General features: G+C 45.7%; 1 protein-coding gene across 1 annotated transcript in view; it reads left to right on the top strand.

The window, feature by feature from the left end:
- The first annotated feature begins 1,703 nt into the window (after nucleotides 1–1,703).
- The window catches only part of LOC112845010 (uncharacterized), a 40,367-nt gene continuing 18,999 nt past the window's right edge, over nucleotides 1,704–23,071 (top strand). The window contains exons 1-3 of the mRNA XM_025904528.1: nucleotides 1,704–1,913; nucleotides 12,985–13,323; nucleotides 13,749–14,087. Of these exons, the coding sequence (XP_025760313.1) occupies nucleotides 1,877–1,913; nucleotides 12,985–13,323; nucleotides 13,749–14,087 (715 nt within the window). The 5' untranslated portion in view covers nucleotides 1,704–1,876. The remainder of the gene's footprint in view (nucleotides 1,914–12,984; nucleotides 13,324–13,748; nucleotides 14,088–23,071) is intronic.

The following is a 23,071-nucleotide window of genomic DNA, read 5'->3' as shown; positions in this document are numbered from 1 at the left end:
TGTAATGGTAATGACCCCCGCCATGTTTCACATGTTGTTTATGTGATGAGTCACATGATCAATAGTTGGTCAATAACCCTCAGCACCACCTCCAAGGTGACAGCCCCTCTAGGAGTGACATACCTGAGACTCTCCAGGTATCACATGAGAGCAGAAACATCTTCCAAGAACCAACAAAGATCCTTCTTTAAGGTTTTACTACGCTGTCACCATCTTGAAGTCCAGGCTGGTGGAGCTTCTCTGGTTTTCCCAGCTGGAAATCTGACTTCTGACACTGAAATCTGACATTGAGGCTGTGGACAGCTACAGGTACCTTGGTGTTCATCTGAACAATAAACTGGACTGGACTCATAACTCAGACGCCCTCTACAGGAAAGGGCAGAGCTGTACCTGCTGCGGAGACTCAGGTCTTTTGGAGTGGAGGGCCCACTCCTGAAGACCTTCTATGACTCTGTGGTGGCCTCAGCCATCTTTAACGGTGTGGTCGGGTGGCAACATCTCTGCCGGGGACAGGAAGAGACTGAACAGGCTGATCCGCAGGGCCAGCTCTGTTCTAGGATGCCCTCTGGACCCAGTGGAGGTGGTGAGTGACAGGAGAATGGTGGCTAAGCTGTCATCCCTGTTGGACAACATCTCCCACCCCATGCATGAGACTCTGACAGCACTGAGCAGCTCCTTCAGTGGCTGCTGCACCCACGGTGTGGGACGGAGAGATTTCACAGGTCTTTCCTCCCCACTGCTGTCAGACTCTACAACAAAGACTTTAACTGATCAAACACACACATCCACACATGTGCAATAACAATAACACTAAGTGCCATACTCTCTCTCTCTGGCATCGTTGTATTATACTCATATTGTATATAGCATTTGTATTCTATTTTATTCGATTGTATATAGTATTTTATTTTATTTTATTCTATTCTATTGTGTACAGTATCTTATGGATATATTATTCCTGTGTTTTTTCTCTAATTTTTCTATGCAACTTTGCACTGTCCACTGCTGTAACAAAACAAATTTCCCATGCGTGGAACTAATAAAGGTTATCTTATCTTATTATCTTATCTTCCCATTTAAGCTGGAATGAAGCATGTGTGCTGCTGGTTCAATGACTGCTCACAGGCTCTGATACGAAAACAGAGGATCTACCACAAATCACATCACACTCATAAAAAGCATGACTACAATTTCATAGTTTTTATTATGTTTTTACTGATTAAACAGTAAAAGTAAATTTAAAAAATCCCAAAACAGATTTCCACTGATGTCAACATCTCACATTGTTACTACTTAAATGTTTAGCAGAGTAAATTTTGAAGGATTAATTATATTACTCTTAATTTATTGAGGTTATTCCATAACTCACATTATGTTATTAATCTTTTGCAGATCTTATTACTGCCTCATGAATCAGATTTTAACAGGATGTGTTTAGTTTAACTCTCTCATTACTATAAAGGCTGAAGCTTTAAGTTATAATAATTATAATAATGTTTTATTTTTATAAAACATATTTTAAATGTAAAAGCTTTTATAATTTCACCATAACAAAGTTCACTTCCTGCGTGAAGGTGATCCACAGCTCCATGAACTATTCCCACAAACATCACTGAGCCTCAGACTTTCTTTAACAGGCCTGTCAGACCACAATGATCCAGCTGTTTGTGTTCATGTGCCACATTTTATTTAAAATCTACTTCACACACATTTTATTATCTGATATCTGCGACACACGGAGACTTCCTGTTAAACAGAAAGTAAACTTTGTGCGTGGGCGTGTTTGGGAGCTGCAGGTGTGTCCAGGTGTGGGTTCGTTGGGTCAGCCGAGGATTTAACGGGACTTTGTGTCGGTTTGAGTTGTTTTTAAAGGAGGATGAAGACGCTGGTGGTGTTCCTGCTCCTCATGAACGGTAAGAAAGTCTCTGTTTAACCTGCAGCAGCTCCGCAGACAGTCCTCTGTGAGCGGAAGTGTTACACTCAGGTGCAGCTCGCGCCTCTGACGTCATGGAAATTCACAGTGGTGGAAATACAGATTTAATGACGAGGCTTTAATAGTAAAAGTATGAGGGAAGGTTAGAAACAGACCAGACTAACAGACTGTGGACTTTGTAGTCACAGATTGGACACTTCCGGTATGGCAGAGCTAGCTAACCATGCTAAAGTAGCCTCGTGTCTGCGCTGTTTCCGGTCTGAGCCGAGCTCATTCAGCCCTCTGAGCTCCGTTTCTCCGCACTAAACACAGCACAGGTGCACCTGATCAACGGTGACAACAAACCGGAAATAAACACAGTGATATTTGGAAATGTAAATCTGTCTGTAGCTCCAGGCTGAACAGAAATGTCAAATACAACTTAGTAAACCAGGTGAACAATTAAATAAAAACACTGAAAGGCATAAATACATGAAAGAAATTGAGTTTTAAAAATGCATTCTCAACAATTATTTACACATGGATAACTAAATATATGATTTATTTAAGCCTTTGGTGCATTAGGGAATTCTAAATAATCAAGTTATTTTTTTACACTCATGAGAGGAGTATCTGTGAACAATACACAAGAACAAAGTGATGCAGGATTTAGACATTTATACCACAGCTGCATCTACTGGGAGGCTGAGGGGAGCACTGGTGGCTGTCAGTATTTTTCAAAATATAATAATGTTTTTGTGTTTGTCTGATTTTCCAAAAGAAATACAAAATGATGCTGATTAATAGTTCTGATTACATTCAAAGAATGAGCTGGATCAATGAGTCTGAAAGATCTTCCACTTGATTAAATTTCTCTGTTTTCCATCCATGGAGATCAGGACTTCTGACTTTGACTTTGCCCCCTTTACTCTGTCGGGCCCCTGCTGGGGTTTGTGAGGCACCCTTGAGTCTCAGGACTCTGGGCCTGGTGTGTGGTCTGCTCTGGCATAGCCAGCTGCCGGTGGAGCCTGCGGGCACGTCGCTGGAGCCCTCTGGGGCTTCTGCACAGTGTCTTCTGGCTGACCCCCGTCCAGGGGTCTGCTTTGCTCTTTTCTGAGTAGGTAGTGCGATTGAACCTGCGGTGAGACTCTTTGGGCTCTCGTACTCTGAGGGCATCTAAATGTCTGGAACCTGCATCTCCTCCATGTCTGCTTCATCTGGCAGGGCTATGGCTCCACATACCCACTATTAGACAGTTACATGGTAAAAGCTTGTGAACACAAGCTCACACACACAGGTGCACACACACGTACTCACAGACACACTATCTTGGTTGGCTGCTGCCTCTAAACATATCATGTAGTCCTGTGTGCTGCTCAGTGTGTCTTATAAGCAGGTTTGGAGCAGATCCTCAGTGTTTCTTTCTCTCCCTCTCCTTCTGTAAACTTCCTCACCAATTTCTTTCTTTCTTTTTCTTTTCTTCAGACGGTCTTTTCTGTTCTGATAGTAACATCTCAAAATAAAAAATCCTAATAAATTTCTAATAAAATATCACCGATAGCAAAAGCAGTAATGATGCACTTGGGAAAATAATTCTTTTGGGCATTTTTTTTGGCCTTCAGACAATAATTCTCATTCTTGTCTTGTCCTGTGCAGCTATACTGCCGTACAGGACAGGCAAAAAGAAGAATACAGTAACCAGGGCTGTCAGTGTTAACACATTTAAGCCCCATTAACACGTTAACACAATCTTCATGACTAACGCGATTAACAATTAAGCCATCTGAGCGCAGACTGACTCAAAATCCCTGAAATATCTCTGTCAGTGCATTTTGGGCAGTTTGTCTAAAGCTTGTGCAGAAGCCCCCCTGCTGGCTGAGCCCCATCCAGGGGTCTGCTTTGGTCTTTTCCGAAAGAAAAGAGAAAGACTGCAGCAGTCCAGGAGTTTGTTAATTATCTTTAATTAAGTCCCACAAAAGAATTGTTTACATGAAAATGTTTGTGAGGCTTAATCTGAATTCGGTGCAGCCAAACTTGAACTTCTTGTTTTATAGTAAACAGCACGTGTGACTATAAACATGGTTTTCTGGAAACAGAAATGGGCAGTTTTATAATTAGTAGAGTCACAGATAACTAGGGATACAATCACAACACATCATATACTCAACGCAAGCAATATCTCAATGTCCACAAGGGGTCACTGCAGACCCAAAATTGGCTAAATAGCGCATGTGTTACAAGTTGCTAATAGTGAGGCATAAATATGGCAAGCTAGCAACAGTTAAAGGAAACCATAGAAAAGTCCTTCATTCCTCATCCCGCTGATTGTAGTCATTGCAGGAGATTACAGCCAGATTATAATCAGTATCATGTTAATGAATCTGCCAAAGTAAGAACACTTACAGATTCATCAACTCACTCAATCACACAAAACTGCATTATAGCTGCGTTACAGCAGCTCCTTCAGTCATTCCCACTCTGTGTGCTGAGCACGTGACCACTGGTGCGCTTGTTTCCTTTGGGTGCGCTTGATTCTTGCTTCTAGACATCCTGAGGCCAAGTCAGAGCAGGAAATTTGTGCTGTATTAACATAACATTATTAACATAATGATAAAATCATATCAGTATATGTGAGTACAAACTTTAGTCTAACTCTTTTATTCTAATTGTATTCAGCTTGAACCAGAAGAAAAAGAAGGAAAATAAAACTATATTTCTATTTCCTGTTGCTACATTGTAGAGGGCGACTTTGTGTCACGGTTCGGCATGGCGGACCGTGGGGGGTGTAGGGAATGAGGACCCAGTCGCGGTGCTCTGTGTATAAACAGTGCGTTTATTTACAGTGGTGGAAATAACAACAATAATCCCCGTGTTTTCCCCAGACTCCCGTGTCGTGTTCTCCTAGTGCTCTCTGCTCCCGTGTCTGCACTCCCAGTGCTCGCTGCTCCTCAGACCTTCCACGCTCCTCCTGCGGGAAACAATAGTGGCAGCTGTCAGGACACTCAACAATGGCAGGCATGCACTTAACAACTGGACCTAAACTGGGTGACTAACATGGAGTCTCACGCAATGATCCCGCGTCGGTGGGAGCTCCAAGACTCTCTTAAGTAGCTCCCCCAACGAGGCCTGATCAGCAGCAGGTGTGTGGCTTTGGGTGTGGCCAGTCCGCCAGCAGGACCACACCCACCAGGCCTGAAGGCGCCCACAGAGACACATACACACACACACACACACAGACCCATATGCACAAGCATAGAGAAAGGGGAGCAACACCAAAAATACATAACAAATAACAGGTCCATGACTGCCCAGGGGTCCTGGGTCACCCAGTCCCAGGACCCTGACAGTACCCCCCCTCTAAGGGTCGGCTCCCGACGACCCTAAAACAAAAAACACAACCAAAAATAACAGCACAACCAACCCAGGGCGGGCGGTGGGGGTCCAGGACGGAGGGTCAGAACCAAAACAAGCAAAGACAACAAAGCAACAATCCCCCCCAGGTCACAGTCCCAAAGTCATCCCGCAGCGGTGCAAAAAAAAGAAAAAACGCCACAAAACAGGCTCAGGCGGCCCATTATGACAACAACAGAGTTCAGGAGGCCTACCTCGAGTCCAATGGCGGCAACGTTGCAGCTCCGGCGGACGGCCATGGGTCCGGCAGCAGCAGCAAAACGGTCCTGGGGGCCTGCCACTGATCCGGTGGCGGCGAAGCTGCAGCTCCGGTGGCCTGCCACAGGTCCGGTAGCAGCGGCGAAACGGTTCCGGTGGCCTGCCCCGGGTCCAGTGACTGCGGCGGCGGCGCCGCTGCTCCTCCGGCGGCTTGCCCCGGGTCCAGTGATGGCGGCGGCGCTGCTGCTCCTCCGGCGGCTTGCCCCGGGTCCAGTGATGGTGGCGGCGGCGGCGCTGCTGCTCCTCCGGCGGCTTGCCCCGGGTCCAGTGGTGGCGGCGGCGGCGCTGCTGCTGCTCCTCCGGCGGCTTGCCCCGGGTCCAGTGGTGGCGCGGCGGCGCTGCTGCTCCTCCGGCGGCTTGCCCCGGGTCCAGTGGCAGCGGCGGCGCTGCTCCGGTGAGCAACAGCGAGGTGTGGCACCTGATCTACGATGCGCCGTTCGCGGACGTGCTGGCCGTGCGGGTCGCGGACGTGCTGGCCGTGAATGGCGTGGAGGGCGTGCCGGACGTGGAGGTCCCTCCGGCACACTGACCTCCAGTTCCGGCTGAGCGGGCCCCTCCGGACCTCCGAGCCCCCTGGTGGCAGCGCGGGCTCCACAGGCCCGCCGAGCTCCTCCCGCTCCCCGACCTCCTCTGCTGGCAACGCCGGTCCCTCCGGCTTGTTGAGGTCCTCCAGCAGCGGCGCGGGCTCCTCAGCTGGTGGCGCGAGTTCCTGCTCCTGCTCGCTGAGCTCCAGCTCCCGCTCGCTGAGCTCCCGCTCCCGCTCGCTGAGCTCCAGCTCCCGCTCGCTGAGCTCCAGCTCCCGCTCGCTGAGCTCCCGCTCCCGCTCGCTGAGCTCCCGCTCCCGCTCGCTGAGCTCCAGCTCCAGCTCCCGCTCGCTGAGCTCCCGCTCCCGCTCGCTGAGCTCCAGCTCCAGCTCGCTGAGCTCCAGCTCCAGCTCCCGCTCGCTGAGCTCCAGCTCCAGCTCCCGCTCGCTGAGCTCCAGCTCCAGCTCCCGCTCGCTGAGCTCCAGCTCCAGCTCCCGCTCGCTGAGCTCCAGCTCCAGCTCCCGCTCGCTGAGCTCCAGCTCCAGCTCCCGCTCGCTGAGCTCCAGCTCCAGCTCCCGCTCGCTGAGCTCCAGCTCCAGCTCCCGCTCGCTGAGCTCCAGCTCCAGCTCCCGCTCGCTGAGCTCCAGCTCCAGCTCCCGCTCGCTGAGCTCCCGCTCCTGCTCGCTGAGCTCCCGCTCCCGCTCGCTGAGCTCCCGCTCCCGCTCGCTGAGCTCCAGCTCCCGCTCGCTGAGCTCCAGCTCCCGCTCGCTGAGCTCCCGCTCCCGCTCGCTGAGCTCCAGCTCCAGCTCCTGCTTGCTGAGCTCCAGCTCCAGCTCCTGCTCGCTGAGCTCCTCCGGCTCGCCGAGCTGCTCCTCCGGCTGCGGTGTGGCCACAGATGGTTGATCCGGAGGCGAAGATGGTGATGCGGTAGCTGCAGGTGGAATGTAAGGTGGCTCGCTGAGCTCCTGCTCGGGCAGCGCGAGCTCCTCCGGCTCGCTGAGCTCCTGCTCGGGCAGCGCGAGCTCCCTCGGCCCGCTGAGCTCCTGCTCGGGCAGCGCAGGTCCGGGTGGCGACGTAGCAGATGAGACGACGGCGGTGCTACAGCAACAGATGGTGAAGCAGCGAGTGGTGTGGAGACCTCTGACCGAGGTGATGTTACCTGCGCTGTCGGCTGGCTTACGGCAGCGTCAGCGGCGTCATCGTCTACTGCAGACACAAAAACAGATGGTGAGGGAAAGGAAAGAGTGTCCGTATTACTCACCACAGCCAGCTCTTGAGATGTCCGGGAAGTCGGCTGCGGTGAGGAACGCCGGCGGCGCGAACGTCGTTTCCGGGTAGACGTCGGGGCCGGCGTATCAGTCTGCGAATTCCCCAGCTCGCCGGGCTGGTGGGCAGCCTGAGTAGGAGAGTGGAGGTGGAGGGTTGAAAGAAGAAAGTCCAGGACAACTGAATTAAGTGAGTCCACCAGCCAGGGGAATTTAAACAGCGTCTCCTGCAGCCGCTTCTCCAGGGCGCGACGCAACCCCTCCTTCTCCCACCATAGCTCACAGAGTCTATAAACTTTGTCCATTACTTCCCTCTCTGAGTCTCTCCTCAGAGACCGCTGGGTCCATGTCTGGCGGGATCATTCTGTCACGGTTCGGCATGGCGGACCGTGGGGGTGTAGGGAATGAGGACCCAGTCGCGGTGCTCTGTGTATAAACAGTGCGTTTATTTACAGTGGTGGAAATAACAACAATAATCCCCGTGTTTTCCCCAGACTCCCGTGTCGTGTTCTCCTAGTGCTCTCTGCTCCCGTGTCTGCACTCCCAGTGCTCGCTGCTCCTCAGACCTTCCACGCTCCTCCTGCGGGAAACAATAGTGGCAGCTGTCAGGACACTCAACAATGGCAGGCATGCACTTAACAACTGGACCTAAACTGGGTGACTAACATGGAGTCTCACGCAATGATCCCGCGTCGGTGGGAGCTCCAAGACTCTCTTAAGTAGCTCCCCCGACGAGGCCTGATCAGCAGCAGGTGTGTGGCTTTGGGTGTGGCCAGTCCGCCAGCAGGACCACACCCACCAGGCCTGAAGGCGCCCACAGAGACACATACACACACACACACACACACAGACCCATATGCACAAGCATAGAGAAAGGGGAGCAACACCAAAAATACATAACAAATAACAGGTCCATGACTGCCCAGGGGTTCTGGGTCACCCAGTCCCAGGACCCTGACACTTTGCCTCTAAACAGGAACATGTGTACAGTCCTGCATCAGCAGCTTCATTCTTATACAGACCTTTCTACTCTGTTTGTTAAACTGAGCTCTATGTTTGCTACATAGCAGTCAATAAATCCAGTTTTTATACCACAGTTAAGTTAATGTAGTTAAATCTGTGTATTTGTAACTCAAATATTCAGTGATCTGTTTTAAACAGAAACCTGACTTTGACATATTTAAGTTGGTATGAACACAGTCAGAGCTGCTGCTGCTTTTATTGTTCTGTTGCTTTTTAAAAGCTTTCTGTGCAAATCAATAGAAATATTTATTGTTGCATTTTAAAGCTGACAGCACAGCAGCAGCATGAGGAGAAGAGTGTTTGCTCAGGAAATACACGGGTCCCTGAAGAGTTCAAACAGGAAATATTCCTGCATTAAATCTGCAGTTCAATCATCAGCAGCTCTCAGGTTGAATCAAAGCACAGATTACTGTCAGTGTCATCTGTCACCAGGCAGGTTTTAACAGGCGTGTAAGCCACATATTATTATAACACCCTTTTATATTTGGATGATAAACACATGTCATTTAGTTGTGTTTGGTCTTTGAACTTGTGCTCAGTTTCCACAATGAATTCATGATGGAAATCTCTAATAAACTATCAAAATAGACACTATTTTACCCCCCAACACACTCTCTGTTGGTGGCTGGTACCCCCATCCTCTGGGTGCGTACTGGCTAATGGCTGCTTGGTGGGGCCTGGCCCCCCTGGCTCTGTCAGGCCCCTGTTTGAGGGTGAGGGGCCCTGTGTATGTGCAGTTTTGCTTTCAGTGAGTCACATTTAGTGTGTGCAGCCAAACATGATGGCAGACTGCCACAGATCACTTCTGAGGAAAGAGGAGGCGTTCAGCTTCCTCATAGTTTCACACCTGCATGAAGCAGCCTCACCCTGACAGCTTCAAATCACTGTGTCAGCTGATCACTTCCTGTCCTGTGATTGGCTGAGCTTCAGGCCTTCTCTCAGTCAAACTGGAAACAGGGATTGAGACAGTGTGAGGGTTTGTGGAGTGCCACAGTGCTGTAATGAATACTGTAGTGGAAGAAGTTCTTTCACACTCTTCATCCTGAAGCTGCTTTATGTCCATGATCTGCATGGAAACACATCTATGGAGAGGAAATCCAGCTGCTGAGGGTCACATCTGCATCACTGTAGCTACAGTGGATGTTTCAGTGTCAGGACTGAAGGTGGAGCTTTGTGCGTGTCAGGGTGAGGCCGCAGCAGCCGCCTCCAACCGGAGCGCTCGGGTGTGAAACTAGGAGGAAAGCCGACGTCCTCCTCTTTCCTCAGAAGTGATCTGTGGCCGGCCGGACTTCATTCCACAGATGTGCTTTAACAAAGTGTGAAGCTGAACTCTGTGACAGTGTGAGCAGTGTGAGAGTGTCAGTAGATGATCAGCAGAGGAAAGTGAGAGCTGCTGTGAGCTGATGTCCTGAAGGGCTTTTAAAGAGTCTCTGAGTTTGACAGGAACATGATGATGTTTGTGGTGTTTGTGATCCTCCTGCACGGTAAGTACACCTTCCTCTCTCTGCTCTCATCATCATCTCTCTCTCTTTAATGTGTTGAAGTGCAGCAGGAGGAGATTTCCATCAAACACTGGATTCTGATTCAGATCAAACTAACAATCCAAAGCAGCAACTTTCAAATCACTGGATTCTTCTTGGTGGCTTTCAGATGAGCTCATGTTACAATCAGCTGCTGTGTGTGTGTTGTTGTGTAGCTGAAGCTCTGACTCACATTTCATATGTGACCAAAGGAAACTTGGTGCTGTGTGTGTGTATGTGTGTACATGTTTAGACATCTTTGTAAGGACAGAAAATTGGCGTGCCACCATTCTTGTGGGGACCAAATGCCCGTCCTGTTTGAGACTCAAAATGTGGTTTTAGTCTCAGGGTTAGAATTAGGTTAAGGTTAGGTTTAGTCATTCACTTCTGATGGTTATAGTCAGCGGCCAGGGAAAGCATTACATCAGTTAGATGTACTCACCAAGGTGTGAGAAGATATGTGTGTGTTGTTGTGCAGGTTTGTGCCTTTTTTATGTTCATCTGACTGAACAGTAATTTCATGAATGGATCACAGACTTCAGGAAACTGTTTGACTCAGTTTGAGTCTGTTTCCTCTGTTCAGCCACAGGTCTTTAATGTGTGGTCCAGATTTCAGGTGTGCTGTGACATCTCCACCACAGAACACCTGTCAGATCTGTAGCTGAGTTATAAGTGGGCAGATTAGATCTCTGGGCTGTAGCTGAGATCATCGTATGCTGTGTAGAGACTGTTGTGGTGCTGTGGGCGGGGCCTGAATACTAATAGCTGGTTTCAGTTGTGCACCTCTGAGATGAAAGATGCTGATCATTAAATCAGAAAATCCTCTCACCAATGAAAACCAAAGAAAAAAAGTTTAATGGTGTTAATGTGTGAAAACCTTCATAAACTCATATTAGAAAATGAGCTGCCAGATTATAACAAATATAACAAATCTGTGCATTTGTGTCAAAGTTCAGGATGTGTTATTTTTGTCTTTGACTCCTTTGCTCACATCAGTGTTTGTAGGAACTAAGATGTGAGGAAAGGAGTCAAGGATGCATAATTTATGAAATGGTAAAAGCAGGACCAAACCACTCTGAAGTACATGTTGAAAAATGACCAATGTTATTATTTTCCTGCTATAATTAAATAACCCTCAATGCCGTTACTCACTTATATTCACAGTGATGAGAATATAACTGAGTCAAATGGCAGCAGCACATCGTTATCTCACCCGTAGTTACACTGACATTATTATTCAGTACTCTGTAACTCAGTGACTCAGAGTAATCTCACACATCGAGCTCAGCTACAAACTTAAAGTTTATTGACGTGACACAACAGGACATCTTTAAGAAGATTTTAAACAAATAAATAGAATCAGTCTAAATATGTTTTGTTCATTTTTGGCTACTTTAACAAATTTAAATTCTAAAATCAACAATTTAATATTTCTTAAACCTTTGCAATAAAAACAAAAACAACTTTAAAATAGAATAGATTAGAAATATCCTTTATTGTTCCTCACTGGGGAAATTCAAGTGTTCCAGCAGTGACGGACATGAAACTTGCAGATTCACACAAAAATAAAGAATATAAAAAGAAGAAATAACAGACTGTGCAGTAAGGGGGAAAAACACAAATATCTACACAAATCTCAAATAAACATGAACACTTCAACACAAGACCTACTGGGCGAGTTGCTACTGGACTAAATGTCTTTGCACTTCTGCTTTAAGATCTTTCAGTCCCACCCACAGTGCACTACACCCTCTACACCCACAGTGGTCCAAAATGTTTGGGTACCAGGACACAGGATGCACACCCACATTCATTCATGCTGCTTTAATTACTATATTTGGTGGACTGGACTCTGGAGACTGAAACAATGTTGTGCAAGTTTCTCTTCATCTGCTTTATTACAAATTATTCTTAAACTTTTTTGGAAAATTCAGTTCAACGCGACGGAGCTTTTGGCTCTGATTTGATAACTAAAGGTTCCACCTTAAAGCTGGTGTATTATACTGAAATCTGTGATCATGCATTCTGAATCGTTAGACACTACAACAGGTCATCCAGGTAAATGAGTTTCTTTTAAAGATAACATTGTAACAGAAATTGCAAAGCATCGTCTGCACGGCATCATGACTGAGGGCTGAGCCCCCCTAAAACCCTGGAATCACTGGTGTTACACACGAGTACTGAAAACTCAAATGATCTCCAAGCGACCTGACCAGTGTCTCCCCAGCAGAGTCACACAGAGAGAGAAACAGTGTTGGTGAAGGAGAGGTAAGCAGAGTTGCTCCGACACCTTGCAGATGACCAAACTACGTCAGCACTACCTCCACTACCACCACCCACCCAGCACATATATGTCACTGTGGTGCTGGATGGAGCAAGATTGACTGACTGTTTCTCTGTAATGCTGATGTGGTGATGATGGGAGGTGGTGTCTGTGCTGAATGTTTAGATCCACCAGCCGACACTGACTGTTAAAAAATATAAACACAATTTTATATTTAAAATAATCTCTCTACACAAACACTAGGCTGTACCTGGAGAGGACGATGTGCAGCTGTCAAAGGTCACATTAAACTGTTGAACCAAAACAGAAACTAATGTTAGCCGTGGCAACAGTGTTTACAATTCAGACATCAGTTAATTCAAAATCACATTTACACAGAGTCTCAGAGTCAGTCTGACTGAGCTCCTTGATAAGGTGGATTAACTTTGTTTAAGGTCTTTGTTCTAGTTTCTGCTGCAGTGATGGACTCTGGATGCTTCGATCTGATCTGTTTGAACCACTGATATTTTTTAAAAAGGGGGAAATGTAGTGAAAAGCTTCATCTGTGGAATAAGAAAAACTTAAATACAATAACAAAACTTTTGTATTTGTACAATAAAACAAGACTGTGCTTTGCAGTCTAACAGTTCAGCTCTAATAACATCTGAAGACAGAAGATCTCATTATTGACCTGAGGACAGAATTTAGCTGATGTTTTATGTCCTCTTATATTTGTGTGGACTCTAAACTCTGAAAGCTCTCTGAGTGAACTGATGCAGAGTTCATGTTTCTGTCTCTGTGTCCTCAGTTTCCCAGCATGCCTCGGCTCTGGAGGTGTATGAGGGGGTGGAGTCTGTCCTGCTGCTCTGTCAGGACTCTTCAGTACCTGCACGTCCAACTCTGATGTGGACACGCCACGACCTCGATCCTCCGATTGTCCACGAGCGTAACCCAGCAGGAGATGAACTGAGAGCCCAAAACCAGCGTTACAGGAAAAGAACGTCCATGAAGACGGACTCTCTGAGGACCGGAGACTTCAGCCTCACTCTGAGGAACCCCATCATCTCTGACAGCGGCACCTACACCTGCACCGTCACTGCATATGGAAACACACGGACACTGACAGCAGTAGAGCTGCAGGTCAAAGGTCAGTAACACGCTATAAATCTTTACGTTCTGTTTTTATTTAAATTTAACACACAATCTGAGCTTCTCTGGGACTGACGCTCTTTTCTATTCTATTGTATTTTATTCTATTCTATTCCAGAGGTGCTTGAAGTCCTCGTGGTCATTCAGTTCTAACCTTGATTCAGTGCTGGTCTAGTGTAGCTGATGCAGGAACAAATGGTGTTTAAAGCATAAACCAGCATAATTTATAAACGGCAGAACAAAGTGAACAATCAGATATTCAGTAACTCTTCAATAATTATATTTTCCTGCAGTTATGTTTGAGACAGTTTACTTGGTAGTGTTCCCTCGTGATTCTTATGCTGACAAAATCTATAACAAATGGTCTCTATTTAGTCATGTGACCTGCACACAGCTGACTCATGTGTCTCTGTGTCCTCACAGTGTCCCACCAAGTCTTCACCCTGGAGGTGTACGAGGGGGCGGAGTCAGTCCTGCTGCCCTGTCACATCCCGTTTGTATCTGGACCCACCACAGTGGTGTGGAGCCGCTACGACCTCAATCCTCCAACCGTCCACCAGCGTCTGCAGGAAGAGGACGAGCTGACAGATCAAAACCAGCGTTACAGAGACCGAACATCCATGAAGACTGACGCTCTGCAGACTGGAGACTTCAGCCTCACTCTGAGGAAACCCCACATCTTTGACAGCAGCAACTACACCTGCACCATCAGAGTGAGGGGAGAAGAACCCAGACTGACAGATGTTCAGCTGCAGGTCAAAGGTCAGTAGCACACTCCAATACTTGATAATAATAATAATAATAATAATAATAAAACATTGTATTTTAAATCACTTTTCAAGACACCCAAGGACACTTAACAATAAATAAAACACATAATAGAACAATGACAATGAAGAAAAATAAGAAAACAAAAGCACATGGTAAAATAAACAAACAATAGGTTCACGGTAAATATGCAGATTTGAACAGATGGGTTTTGAGTTGAGATTTAAACTGGGAAAGAGAACCGATGTTTCTTATATCCGGGGGTAGAGAGTTCCACAGCCTGGGAGCAGAGCAGCTAAAAGCTCTGCTTCCCATGGTCATGAGATAGAAAGGAGGCACAGCAAGCTGGATAGAAGAAAATCAAAGTGATAATGCTTAACAGGTCAGAAAGGTAAGGAGGAGCAAGGTTATGGGCCTTGAAGGTGAGCAGAAGAAGTTTGTACACTATCCGGAGTTTCACAGGGAACCAGTGAAGTTCCTGGAGAATGGTGGTGATGTGCTGGTAGGAGAAGGCTCTGGTGATAATGCAGGCAGCAGAGTTTTGAACCAGTTGAAGCATATGGAGGGATTTATGGGGAAGACAGTGCAAGAGAGAATTGCAGTAGTCAATACGGGAGGTAACGAGACTATGAACAGGAATGGATGCAGACAGGGTGGAAAGAGAAGGATGTAATCTGTTAATGTTGCGTAGATGGAAAAAAATAGGCAGAACAGGTCAGATTATTGATGTGACATATATAGGATAGTGAATTTAGTGCCAATAAGGAGGATTTCATTTTCATCCTCAATAAGCTTAAGGAAATTAGAGCTGAACCGGGGTTTTAAGTCAGATAGGCATTCTGTAAAGGAAGAAGGTGGGAGGGAGGAATCAGGCCTGCAGGAGAGATCTAACTGGGTGTCATCAGCAAAATGGTACCAAGGGGGAGGATGTAAATTATGAACAGAAGAGGGCCTAAGAATGAACCTTGGGGTACACCAGAATTGACCGGGAATAGACGAGAGCGGAATGATTTAAGTTGAATAAACTGGGAGCAGTCAAGGAGATATGATTGAAACCAGGCTAGTGGTGTGTCAGAGATGCAGAGAGAGGAAAGTCTGCTTAGTAGGATGGAGTGAGAGATGGTATCGAAGGCTGAGCTCAGATCCAAAAGGACGAGGATGTTGAGAAGACCAGAGTCAGCTCTGAGTAGAAGATCATCAGGGCTCGCAAAATTCCAAAATCTCTGGTAGCCCTTCGGGCAGGCACTCTTCAGTTTTTGGTAGCCCAAAATAAATTTAAGTAGCCCGAATAAAAAAGAGAGCAATCTTTTAATGTTTTGTTTCCTTTACAATATAATATTGTAAAGGGAACAAAAATTTATCAGAAAATTGTTAAAATACAAATCACAACAACTGTATAAAAATTACAATCGTCAACTCAAATACTTGTTTCTAATTGAACAGAAATTTCTATGAACTTGCAAAATCTGTGTAGAACAGGAATCAGTCTGTGTCAGATCCTGAATCTGAAATTTCCACTGAAGTCAAGGGTAAGAGGTGAGTGGAACCAAGATCTAGGCCATTTGCTTTTTGAAGTTTGCAAAGACTGCTAAATTTGGCCAATGGTAGTTCACTCTTTGCAACGTAGCACGCTTTTGAAAGATTTTTCAGGACTTCTTCTTGTGCTTGGTTTATTTTTAGTATGGTTTTTGCAATTGGTGTTTGTTCTGGGAAAGATATTGCAGACTGGGCAATAATGCATTTCTTGCATTTCTCATGGGTTCTGATGGGGTCTTTCTTAAAATTACTGGTCCCAGTAACAAAGGCGCTTGGCGACTCAAATGAAATGAAACTCACAACACACCTGGCAGAACATCATGTTATTTAGCTCGTCATATTCCAGCCACATAAATTCTTTTGTCCATGAAACCAAAAAAGCTGAGCTTTCTTTTTGCCTCATAGTCTGATTTGTCATAACTTTTCCGTTTTGTGGTAGGCTTTTATTTGCTGCCCCTTCTTCACCCTGACCTGTCTTATTTGGCTCAGCAGAACTAAAATACCGGCGTAGATCCTGCTGCTTTTACACACGTACTTACATAACGGTCAGCGATTCTCTGCTCAGTCAACCTCTCACATGTTTAAGCTTGCTGTGGGAGATTTCACTTGTCACGTTTGAATAGTAGCTAATGAGTGATAAGACGATTGGTGCGCAATTAATCGTCACTCACCAATCAGTGCTGCCGCTCTCTACACACCGTTCGCGCGATCGCAAAGTGAAAGCAATAAAACAAGCGCAAATTCAAACGCGATTTCAATATGTCACATAATGACAGTGGCTCATCGATGCCAATGACATAATTACTCAGCTACATTTGCGAAAGAATGCAAAAGCATTGACATATATTTTTCCTTCCTATGATAGCCCGACGGGCAGGGCTGAGATGGATTTTGGTAGCCCGACTGGAAAAATCGCTAGCCCCGGGACGTCGGGCTAGCGATTTTGTGAGCCCTGATCATTAGTGACTTTAAGTAACACAGTTTCTGTACTGAGACGAAAACCAGACTGAAGTCTCTCATAGATGTTATTATTAACCAGGTGTGAATGAAGTGGAGCTGCAACTACTTTTTTGAGTATTTTAGCGATGAAGGGTAGATTAGAAATTGGACGGAGGTTGTTAAAGTTGTTAGGATCTAAGGAAGGTTTTTTCAGTGAAGGAGTGACTGAAGCAATCTTGAATAAGGAGGGAACGATGCCGGTGGTGAGTGAAGAGTGAACGATAGCAGAGAATAGTGGGAGTAAGGAAGAGAGGCAGGATTTCACAAGTCCTGTAGGCAAAGGGTCGAGATGACATGTGGCAGGCTTCGATTTACATATAAAGTCAGAAATATCAGATAAATCAGGAACATGAAAGATTCCAAAAGGGCTCAAAATGGAGAAAAGGTTCTGGAGAGGAGGTAGACACAACATTCGAACTGAGTTGCTGGTGGATGTTATTTAACATAACAGCATCAAGGAGTTACAGGTTTCAGATGAATAGATAACTTAGTTATATTGGTCCCCATAACCCCACATGCATCTAAATACAACCCCACAGATCATGTTTTTAATTCACAAGTAACTTTATGAAATGCACTTCTCAAACAAATTAAAGGAACGCTTTGAAAATTCAGCAGATGGGAAAAAAATCATGTGGATATTGGGATTGATATGGACTGGGTAATGTGTGAGGAACAAAAAGATGCCACAGACGTCAATGAAATGAAAATGATCAAACTGCAGAGGGATGAATACAAAGTGACCCTGAGAATCAAAGTGAGGAATGATGCAGCAGACTGGTCCATTTTGTGCTCAGTAGTTTGTTAGGAGCCCTCTTGCTTATATGAATACCTGACAATGTTGGGGCACCTAATGAGACGACAGGAGCTGCTTGGTATAGTTTCCTATTAGCATAATAAACATGGGTAAATCTAACAGTCCTGTTTTACGCCCACAGTGGGAGAAATTGGGTGAGAACACACTGCAGGACTCAATGTGTGTCAAATATCCACGCTAACGTCAGGGCAGCACACTGATCAGTGTATTTATGCTGGAGAGCTAGTTAGCCAGGACCGTTATCAGACAGGGGACAGCAGACCAGTGTTGCCAACTCCTCAGTAAGGAAAATCGCTATTGGCTGTCCTAAAAGTCGCTAGAAGTCGCTAAATGACGTCATCACCTAATTTGCATAATTGGTTATGCTAATGTAATTGTAACCTACGCTGTTGGAGAGAGAAATAACATCGTGGAAGAGACGTAAAGTGAGCATAAAACATCCTAAATGCATTTAGAATTTATTTAGAACTACAAATTAAATTTCTTTTAGCAATTATTGTTTTTTAATGTCACAATTCCAACCCTGCACCTTTATCCAGGCTTCGACCGGCAAAAGTGACCCGAAATTGGCACTCTGGTGGAGTTACTTTGTGTGTGTGTGTGTTCATAAGTAGTTTTAAACCTTGTGATCCACAAAACAGCATAACAGTAAAAGAAGAACTGACTGCGTGACAGTCAGTGCGGGAGCAGCGGCTTCGCTCATGCGCGGTTCATTTGCAGTTTCCATAGGTGTGAACATCTCCTGCAGCTGGGGGAGGACTATCCTCCGCCCGTGAGCGCTTTAGCACGGGTGAGGTGCCCACGGCAGCACCGCTGCTTGTTGAGAGTAAGAGCAACATGCTCTTTCACGTCAAAAAGTCGTCATAAATAAGCCTCCTTCTGAGGGAGGCGGATCTGACTCTAGCAAGTGCTGTGAAAGTATGTCATGCCAGTGAGCTCGCAATACAACATGCAAAAACCTTCAGCGGGTCGCCGAGGGAAACAGACACGGAAAGCACAGCTGTAACCGCAGTTAATACACAGCAGGCAGGGCGTATGTACAAAAAAGAACAGAAAGAATCAAAAGACATGTTCTTGTGCAAAAGATGTGGCACAAAACATGGAAGGAAACAATGTCCAGCTTATGGTAAAATATGCAAAAAATGCAATGGACAAAACCATTTTGCCAAGCAATGTTTTTCAAAGAATAAGCAAAAAGAAAGAGTACACACAGTAGAAGAAACTGCTCTCAGTGACACGTTTTTTGTGGGAATGGTAATGCAGCACGATACACCCATGGACCAACCTGCAGTCAGTACAGTGAAGCAGGACAAATGGACAGAGACGTTACCAGTGAATGGAGCCCTGGTAACTTTCAAACTGGACACAGGAGCCAAGGCTAATCTGGTGAATGAGCTGGATGTGAAAGCAATGAAAACGAAACCACACATATTCCAAAATAACAGTTTACTCCAAGCATATAATGGAGAACCAATCAAAACCAAAGGTAAATGGAGGCTCAGGATACAAGTAAAAGGAAAATATCACAGTCTGATGTTTATCATTGTGCCGGAGGGACATGAATCTCTGTTGGGAGATAAAGCATGTGAGAGACTCGGGCTAGTCAGACGGGTATACAGCATAAACAGCTCTGAGCCCAAAAGTGTGAAAGAAATAGTGGATCTGTACCCAAGACATATTCAAGGGGTTTGGAGTCTTACCCTTCACCTACAAGATAAAGCTGAAAGAAGGAGCTCAGCCTGTGGTTCATGCACCTCGACGTGTTCCAGCTGCTCTTAAAGACAAGCTTAAAGAGGAACTAGAGCGGATGGAGGCACTGGAAGTTATAAGAAAAGTTGAAGAACCTACTGAATGTGTTAATTTCATGGTGTGCATTAAAAAACCAACCGGCGCTCTTAGAGTCTGCATGGATCTGAAAGACTTAAATGCTAACATACAAAGAGAGCATTACCAGATACCTACAAGAGAAGAAATAACAAGTGAAATGGCTGGTGCAAAATTTTTTAGCAAACTAGATGCGTCTCAAGGATTTTGGCAACTAAAGCTTCATAAGGACAGTACAAAATACTGCACGTTCAACACGTCATTTGGGCGTTACTGCTTCTTGAGAATGCCTTTTGGACTTTCTTCAGCTCCTGAGATATTCCACAGAACCATGGAGCATATGATCGAAGGAATCGAGGGAGTCAGAGTTTATATGGACGACATCATTTTGTGGGGATCCACACTACAGCAGGACAATGAGAGACTAGCAAAGGTTTTGGAAAGAGTGAAACATTATGGACTTAAACTGAACAGAGCAAAATGTCAGTTTGGCGTGGGTGACATTACCTTTCTCGGTGACAAGCTGACAGCTGAAGGCATCGAGCCCGACAAGGAAAAACTACGAGCTATACTGGAAATGCCACGTCCTGAAGATAAAAAAGGTGTGTTGAGAATCCTAGGAATGGTTAACGTTATTGGAAAAGTCATCCCAAGCCTGGCGGCCAAAACAGTGCACCTGAGACAGCTTCTAATAGCTGCGAGTTCAGATGGAATAGAGAACTGGAAAACGAGTGGCAACAACTGAAAAAGACACTTACAACAGAGCCAGTTTTGGCGTATTTTGATCCAAAAAGAAAAACAAAAGTGCCAACAGATGGATCAAAGGCCAGGATCGGCGCGGTGTTGTTGCAGGCTTATGGAGACCACTGGAGGCCAGTGGCATATGCCTCAAGAGCAATGACAGAGACAGAATCTCGCTACGCCCAAATAGAAAAAGAGACATTGGGGCTTGTTTTTGGATTTGAAAAGTTCCACACCTATGTCTATGGTTTGCCAACATTTGTGGCAGAGACTGACCACAAGCCGTTGATAGCCATAATCAAGAAAAACTTAAGTGAAATGTCTCCACGCATTCAAAGATTGATGATGAAGCTACAGCGCTATGATTTCAACTTGATCTACACACCAGGTAAACACATTGTGTTAGCAGATGCGCTCTCTAGTGCCACAACCCCAAACAAAAAGCAAAGCTCCACAGAGATAGATGTAAATATACATGTAAACCTGGTAGCAGAGTCACTTCCTATGTCAGACAGGAAATCACATCAGGTCAAGGCTGAAACACAAAAGGACTCTAGTCTGCAAAAAATTATAAATGGTAAATGGCCTGTATTTGTATAGCGCTTTTCTAGTCCCTAAGGACCCCAAAGCGCTTTACACTACATTCAGTCATTCACACACTGGTGATGGCAAGCTACATTGTAGCCACAGCCACCCACTGACAGAGGCGAGGCTGCCGGACACTGGCACCACCGGGCCCTCTGACCACCACCAGTAGGCAACGGGTGAAGTGTCTTGCCCAAGGACACAACGACCGAGACCGTCCAAGACGGGGCTCGAACCAGCAACCTACCGATTACAAGGCGAACTCCCAACTCTTGAGCCACGATCGCCCCATATAACACTGTTGAGTGGGAAATGGCCAAGAGGTGAATGCAAAACATACTACAACATAAGAGCAGAACTAAGTGTTGTGAATGGACTTCTGCTAAGACAAAACAGAGTAGTAATTTCACACTCACTTAGAGGAGACATCCTGAAAAGACTGCATGAGGGACATCTAGACATAGAGAAATGCAAACGTAGAGCCAGAACAGCAGTCTATTGGCCAGGTATAAATGCAGACATTGAGAAAATGGTTTCAACTTGTGATACGTGTATCAAACACCAGGCCAAACAACCAAAAGAGCCTCTGACCATAACAGACATACCGGAGGAACCATGGCAGAAAGTTGGAACAGACATTTTCCACTTGGGAGGAAAAAACTACCTGCTGGTTATTGATTACTTGTCAAACTATCCAGAGATGGCATTATTGTCCAGCATGTCAGCTACCTGTGTCATAACGCACATGAAATCAATATTTGCTAGACATGGGATACCACAGATTGTTCATAGTGACAATGGACCTTGCTATAGTTGTAGAGAATTCCAACTATTTGCTCAGGAATATGACTTTAAACATGTGACCTCAAGCCCCCTGCATCCACAGTCCAATGGGAAAGCAGAGAAAGGTGTGCACATTGTGAAACAGTTACTAAAGAAAGCACAAGATAGTAATGCAGATCCTTATTTGGCACTACTGAGCTACAGTAGTGTACGAGCTACGACTTCCTTACACAACAACCAGGAAACACAAACAAGTGAGACACAAAATGAAACAGTTGCAGAAGAGACAAAAGGTCAACTTTGACAAGTCCTCAAAAAGTCTAAAACTACTCGCACTAGGGATGCAACGATACCAATTTTTTCAAACCGATCCGATACCGATACTTGGATCTGAGTACTTGCCGATACCGAGTACAAAAACCGATACTTCTACCACACACAAGTTAAACTTAACCGGTAGTAAAGAAACGACCCCACACAACTCTTTAACACAAACGAAACGTTTACTGAACGTAAGGGCAGAGACAAATACTGTACAACACATCCCTTTTTTAAACTCAAATGATATTCCAATTCCTTAACCAAATGAAATACACTGTATAAATGAAATAATTCCCTTTCAAATTATATTAAACAACCCAACTTATGTTATCACCTTTTGGTAAGTGACTCACTAATATACACTCCAAAACACGTTATATAAATCCACTAAACATACAATATTCACACATGGGCGCCACACACACACACACTCACACTTGTTGCAGGCCTGTTTGCTGCTCACGCCGGACGATGGAGAAAAATCCTCTTCTCCCCAGTAAGAGCACAAAAGTCTGACTTACAGTTCCGTTGCTCGGTAGGTCGCCATTCACCAGTCCCACACTAAATCCACTCCCTGCGGACAGATGCTGTCTCTGCTACAGCGCGTTAGCCAGTCCCTGTCCAGCTCTCCGACAGTCCATAGCAGCTGCCTCCGTGGCGCAGCCAAGCAGTCCGGGCTAGCCTTTAGCCTCGCCGGTCATGGCTGGAAACACAGTTTTCCACGGACGGTGGTGCGACCGTTGAAACAAAAAGTCACTTCACCCACACTCTGTTGCGAAGCTCTCACACGGTTAGCTTTCTAGTCACACACTCTTTTGTGCAAGTTAACCTCAGTAAAACTAGCCGAGTCTCTCACTTTGGTTCAGCTAACCTCGTGCATCTCTCCATGCCGTTCTCTTCTGTGAACTGTGAACACCTTATGTGGCGTTCAAGTCCATGGGAATTATGAGTATCTACTACCAAATTCCCATCCGGGCTACATTAGTATCGGTTCATGGTATCGGTTGACTTTTACGAGTACGAATACGCACACATTTTACAGTATCGGCACCGATACCCGATACCAGTATCGGGATCGGTGCATCCCTAACTCGCACCCAATGAAGCAGTCAGAGTGGAAGATGCAAACATCTGGACAAAGAGAGCAACTGTACTGGAGGAGGTAAACCCAAGATCATACAATGTAAAAACTGAAGATGGACTGATATTAAGGAGAAATCGGAGGAGTTTACTGTACACTCAAAAGACAATGGGACCATCGGAAGGACAGTGTGATGACAACAACACACCACCTGAACCAACAACACCTGTGAAGGACAGTGTGGAGCAAAGAGACCAGTCACCCATTGTCAGAAGATCAGCACGCTCTATC

This window comes from Oreochromis niloticus, unplaced genomic scaffold (assembly GCF_001858045.2).
Source record: "Oreochromis niloticus isolate F11D_XX unplaced genomic scaffold, O_niloticus_UMD_NMBU tig00002388_pilon, whole genome shotgun sequence".
NCBI lineage: Eukaryota > Metazoa > Chordata > Actinopteri > Cichliformes > Cichlidae > Oreochromis > Oreochromis niloticus.
This window is presented reverse-complemented; position numbering and strand designations above follow the sequence as displayed.